Source organism: Halyomorpha halys, unplaced genomic scaffold, assembly GCF_000696795.3.
Source record: "Halyomorpha halys isolate HHAL.00 unplaced genomic scaffold, Hhal_1.1 Scaffold1075.1, whole genome shotgun sequence".
NCBI lineage: Eukaryota > Metazoa > Arthropoda > Insecta > Hemiptera > Pentatomidae > Halyomorpha > Halyomorpha halys.
In genome coordinates, this window is record NW_027115455.1 from 185938 (window position 1) to 191937 (window position 6000).

Genomic DNA, 6000 nt, shown 5'->3' on the forward strand with positions numbered 1-6000 from the left:
ACATTTAATAATCATAACGGTAGGCCATTGTACAAAGAACTTTTTTTTTCTTTTTTATTTACACATAGTTTTGGTATTGGTCAGATATTGTTCTGTCACTCTTTGAACACAGGAGTATCACAGTAGATTCTTCATTATTTTGTTCCTCTCCCTAATCCAAAATCTTCACGATGGGTCCTGAGTCTAGTAACAATTTGAGTTCTTGAAAGCGATCCTTATCACATATTGGAGGAGGACATGACCTATCATAAGTTTGTTAAATTATTTCTAGTGGAGTTGCAAGCTGAAAGAAGAACCTGATGACTTCCTTTCTCCTAGAGTATGAGATTGCAGCATAAAAATTGGCCCTCAATAAATGAGCAATTTTGGTCTGGATATACTGAAGTAGCTTCTCTGGGGGCGATGAAATATAGGGGGTTTTCAAGAGGGGTCGTCTTTGTGGCCACGAACAGAAGAATTGGATTGAGTATAAAGCTTCGGGCCAAACAATACCTCTATTTTACTTGAGGTTTTTTAATTTTGGAACTAATGAAACAGTCCCCCAAACAATCCCATTGTATTTCTCCACTTGTGAGTTTCGTTGAGAATTACTACAGGACAAAATCGGCTCAAAGCAATACCTTGGGAGGTTCAAGTAATTTTTAAGATCAGTAGACACAAAACTATAGATACTTGATCAGTGAGAATGAATGGTGACATCCATCAATAACAGTTGTTGAAGTCAAATTGAAACATGGAATCACAAAAGGATATCTCGAATATTCATAGACTATAACCAATAGGTAGTTGTTTTTTGTGGATAAAAGAAAAGGCTCCTTTAAATAAGAGTAATATTCTCGATTAAGACTGAAAGATATTTTCTTGAGAAGCAAGGTTTGATTTCGGCAAAAATGTGAAAAGCAGCCATTGATTGGTTCACTAATTCCACTGAGTAAGAGGGGTATTTATTTTTAACAAGGTGGTACATGCATACAACTCTTTAGTAACCGATTACTGCAATGCAGTTTGTTTAGTTGATTATTTTCTTCAGTTAATAATGCTGAAATCCTAGAATATTTATAACGGAGTCTCCATCTTACTATTTTATTCTTTATTTCTCAAATATGGCAGTGATTGCACATGTAGGAGACTAATTTTTTACTGCTAATAAAATTAAACTTTCTAAAACCTCCATTTTCTATTAATTTTTTGACAATAGTGAGGGTTCCATTTTGATTTTGGGTTAATGCTTTTCACTTTTTGATGTAGTTTTTAAAAAGAAAAAAGCTACAGATCTTTTTGCCAGGGACAGGGTCACAAAAATGGAATGATTTGAAGCATTAGTCTCCAAAATCAAAGGAATTTTTTTTTATTGTAAATAAATACAATTTTGCTATTTCCTTTTTTATGGTGTCAAAATCAGTCATGGTCTTAGCATTTAAAGGGAAACTTTTAGTATTAATCAGTGAGTGAACTTTTTAAGTTTGGGATCCATTTGACATCATGCAATGAGGACATACCCAGAAACTAACCTGATTAGTTAAAACAGAAAATTCAAGAGTTTTTAGTTGATCTGGATATATGTTTTTTCAACAATGTATCAAAGTATCCTTATTTGACTAAGAGAGAACTTACATTTATTATAGTTCTGGGTGTTTTTAAGGAAGATTTTTCAACATTATAATATATTAAATCAGCAATTTAATTACTTAATTCAGCATTAAGCCCCTTATATCTATGGGTAAACTAATCAAATAGTAAAGGTACGGGTCCCTGGATGAACAAAGTCTAGGAAAAAAGATGTCGTCTATAAGAAACAATATCACTTTTTTATTTGTGTTATGTAATTTACTAAGCTCTGGGAATCACAGGATTTGTTAGACTAACGTATCCTTGGAAAATGGTCCAAATTTAGAACAAGAATTCATATTCCGTTTTGGGCAGTGCACCCGGGCCTCTAACTACTTTAAGCATACCTTCTCCATTTATACATAGCTTTTTTATATGTGGAAAAATTTGATTTCATGTCAGTCTAAATAAAAGTAATTAAATGTAAATTAATACTAGTATGAAAATAATCGAATACTAGCATAATCTTATTTTCTTCTCTTACTTTGATTCTTGTAATACAATTCTTAAAGGTCATTTTTCAGTGATCCATTGACAAGATACTTTAAGTCCATTGGGGTTGAAAGATAGGCTTTCAGGTTAAAACTAATTTTTCATGTTGACTATCTTTCACTCTGAGATTAGAATAATTAAGATGATTCGGAAACTGAGTAGACGAATAAATTATTGAGAACTTTCAATTAAAACATCAAAAGTCCTGTTAAACAGGTTTGGTTTAGTATCACAAATACTAATAATTACTGATCCAATAAAGTAAAATACTAATATAATAAAGTAACAATTTCATAAAAATGAGAAGAATGGACAGAAAATTAATAAATATTAAAGAGGTGGTAACATTTAATATATTGTTGTATTACAATCTGACACCACAAAATAACTTGTATTTTGGTCTGACCTAAACTAAAAGATCTGTCAGTGATTTGTTTTGCTCTTTGAGCAAGGGGTAGTTGACAGCTGTGATCCAAAATTTATGTTAATTGAATGGTTAAACAAAGAAATGACAACATTCTGGGTTCAGCCATGAAGAAGCTATATTAAGCCATATGTCAAAGCAACATAAATTATGGGAAATTCCATAAAAATAAAGAAAATAAAACTAAATTCTACTAGTAACAAGCTTCTAGTCAATACATAATAGACTAACAAATATTGTTACACAATTACATAGTAGAACATTGCTTATATACAAATAATAAAAAAAAAATTACAAGTTTTGTAAACTACTACAATAAAATTTAAATAAAAATGTCATGCACAATCTTTATAGTAAAAATAATTTTTTTGGTAGTGAAAAATTGTGAGAAGCTAAAATTTAAAGGAATTACCTGGTCTTGATCGTTTTTTGGCTTCTTTAATTCTTTTCTTGGCTCTAGAAACGAACTTACTATCAACATCACTCATCCTTATCCAATGATTAGAACAATATATTAATTATTTTCAATCACAAATAGAAGAAACAGCACTATATTTATTGTTTTATTGGTATATTCACTGCTCAAATTTATGAGAAACAGTAAGCTAATTAATAATTACAAAAAATATATGAGTAGAGAAAAATCCTCTTAGACATTGAATCACTACAGGAACTTGAATTCACAACAAAACGTGAAGGCAAGGTTATTCAAGGTTTCAAGAGCATTGAGACTCAAAATCATAGAGGTTAAAAATAATTATGGCTAAAAGTTGAATTTACGAAAAGGTAATGGGATAGAATTATTTGTATTAATTTATTGATTCATGGTTGTGTTTGTGGTTATACCACCTTATTAAAGTTCTAATATAGTAAATATTGAAATGTAAAAATATCCTTATTCTGGGACCAAGTCTCGTAAGAACAACAACAATGGACATAAAATGGCTGTTAATGTCTAGTTATTGGGTTAAAAAAAATCAAATAGTCTATAAATAGAATTTACATTTGATCGGCAGATAGTGATTTAAGGAAGTGAAGAAATAGCCGATGTCTGAAGGGAGTTGGAGAAGAGGTATTATAGATAGAAAGAAGTATGGTATTCCAATAGGAAGAGGAACGGACAAGAAAAGATTTACTATAGGAAGTGTTCTATATGAAGGAATATAAATATTGATTGCTTGGGTTCTGGTGTTCAAGGAGTGAAAGGAGGAACACAACGTACAGAGTTCAGTGCCATTGGAACGTTTATTATTTCTTAGGGATTGAAATAGGAAAGAACCAACGAAGCATTTTCATCAGAAAGAGGGATAATATTATTTTTTATAAGAAATATCTGGTAACACTGGGAGGAGGTTACACAAAAGGTTTAATTGTTTAATATTCTTCCATCTTCAGTTAGAGGTTGTATGCCGTCTTTACGACTTTTCAGACGTCGACAGGTATGTACCAGTTCAAGAGATTGCCACAAGGATTGACGTCTTCACCTCAAATATTTCAAATAACTGTTGCTACCGTGTTATTTGGCTGCGCCGGATGTTTTGCATTCGTTGATGACATTCCAGTGTACTCTTCAACTAAACAGGAGCACGATGCGAGATTAAAACTTGTTCTCGATAAGCTGAATGATGTGGGGTTCACACCGAATGAGAAGAAGTGTGTATTTAGAGTTAAAGAATTGGATTTTCTGGGACACCATAACAAATGGGCTGAAATTATGCGAAAGTAAAGTAAAGGACGTCCTGGATTTCCGAGCGCCTTGTGTGGCGCTCACCAACAAAAGTGAGGTCCGCATCAGGTGTCTCCCATCAGCTTTGACTTTGGAGGAGGTTGGTCAGGAAACAAGGAAGGATGAAGAGTTAAAAGAAGTTAAACGCAGTCTAGCTTCCGGTAAGTGGCCAATCAAATTAATCAAATTTAAAAGTATTGAGGGTGAGATCTCATTGGTTGGGAATGTTTTTCTGAGAAACACAAGAATAATTATTCCAGAATCCCTGAGATCTAAAACTCTGAGCTTACCACATGAAGGACATCTTGGAATTGTTTCTATGAAGCAGAAGTTGCGTTCGAAGATCTGGTGGCCAGGCATTGATGCAGCTGCTGAAAAATTGGTAAGATCATTTTATTTATGTCAATTAGTAGGAGTCACATATTCTCCAGAACCTATGTCGCGACAAAAATTGCCTGATGTTCCATGGGTTGACATTGCAATTGATTTCATGAGTCCTCTTCCTCCAGGTGATTATTAATTAGTGATAGACTATTATAGCCGTTATATGGAAGTGGTAACTATGAAATCGATTGCGGCTAATAAAACTATTGAGCTATTAGAAAAACTGTTTAACAGGTTTGGTTTGCCGGAGTCAATTACTACAGACAATGGGAAACAGTTCACTTCAGAAGAATTTTTGGAATTTTGTCATACGAAAAATATCAAATTATATCATTCGCCTCCCTATTGGCCGCAAGCCAATGTTGCTGTGGAGAGACAAAATAGAAAACATCTAAAAATGTTGAAAATAGAAAAACTGACCAAAGAGGACTGAAAGAAGGAACTGCAACGTTACTTCTTTCAGTATCGTGTCATACCATATTCAGTTACTGGAGTTCCACCAGGCTAACTGTTCTTTGACCGAAACATTAGGGACAAAATACCTTATCCTTATCTTATGTGTGTGTATCAAAGTTTATTAAATTAGTGTATTAAAGTTTATTTAATTGATTCAATTCAGTGGTTTCTATTTTAAAGAAATCCTACAGTATGCATCTGAGAACCCCAATGATAAATATATTAAATAAATTATGAGACGTTTTAATTTACCTCCAAGTTCATCTGTGAGTCCTCCAAATTCCAGGCAAACGTAATAAAAAATAGGAAAATAGGAGAAGGGTGAAAAATAACTTTAGGATTTTTAAATGCAAGGATTGATGAATTCTACAGAACTGCTTGAGGATAAAAATAGATTTTCGGATACATGATTATTCCAAGACAGGTGAGGATTGAAGATGACTATTAACAGGATTATCGAATGGATTTATATTGTTGTTGAGCAAAAGGAAAGGGTAATAAGGAGACATGAGAAAGGAAATTTGGATTCGATGAAAATAACTTTCAGTTTTCTCCATTTTGTTTTTCTCAGTCCGGTGAAAAATTTCATTAATATCTTCCTGAAGGTTTTGGGATTCCTTGATGAGATCGACAGGGTGGACGGAGAGCAATAAATAGATTCGGGCAAATAGTTAATGTGATGTAAAAAATGGTTTATGAAAGCGAGGAGAAAACACTGACGAGGACCACATGAGACGAAGAGAAGAGATGAAGAAAGTTTATTACGAGGTGTTAATAGTTGGCCGTAGATTGATTGAGCCCTTCATCAGGGTAACTTGGGCGGAGATGCCGTCTAAAGTGAAAGTTTATCAGTGGTCACCACTATCTATGAGTGATATTATTACGCGATTATTATTTGAATAATTGGCGT

At 33.1% G+C, this 6000-nt stretch overlaps 1 protein-coding gene across 7 annotated transcripts in view; it reads right to left on the reverse strand.

Moving 5' to 3' along the window:
• The window catches only part of PSR (Bifunctional arginine demethylase and lysyl-hydroxylase PSR), a 100094-nt gene extending 96873 nt beyond the window's left edge, over positions 1-3221 (reverse strand). For all 7 annotated transcript variants that reach the window (XR_010844845.1, XM_014432554.2, XM_014432551.2 and 4 more), the window contains exon 1: positions 2937-3221. Coding sequence is in view for 6 of the 7 variants with exons in the window: in XM_014432551.2 (XP_014288037.1) it covers positions 2937-3012 (76 nt within the window). In the remaining variant the exon portion in view is untranslated. The remainder of the gene's footprint in view (positions 1-2936) is intronic.
• Between the last annotated feature and the right edge of the window lie 2779 nt (positions 3222-6000).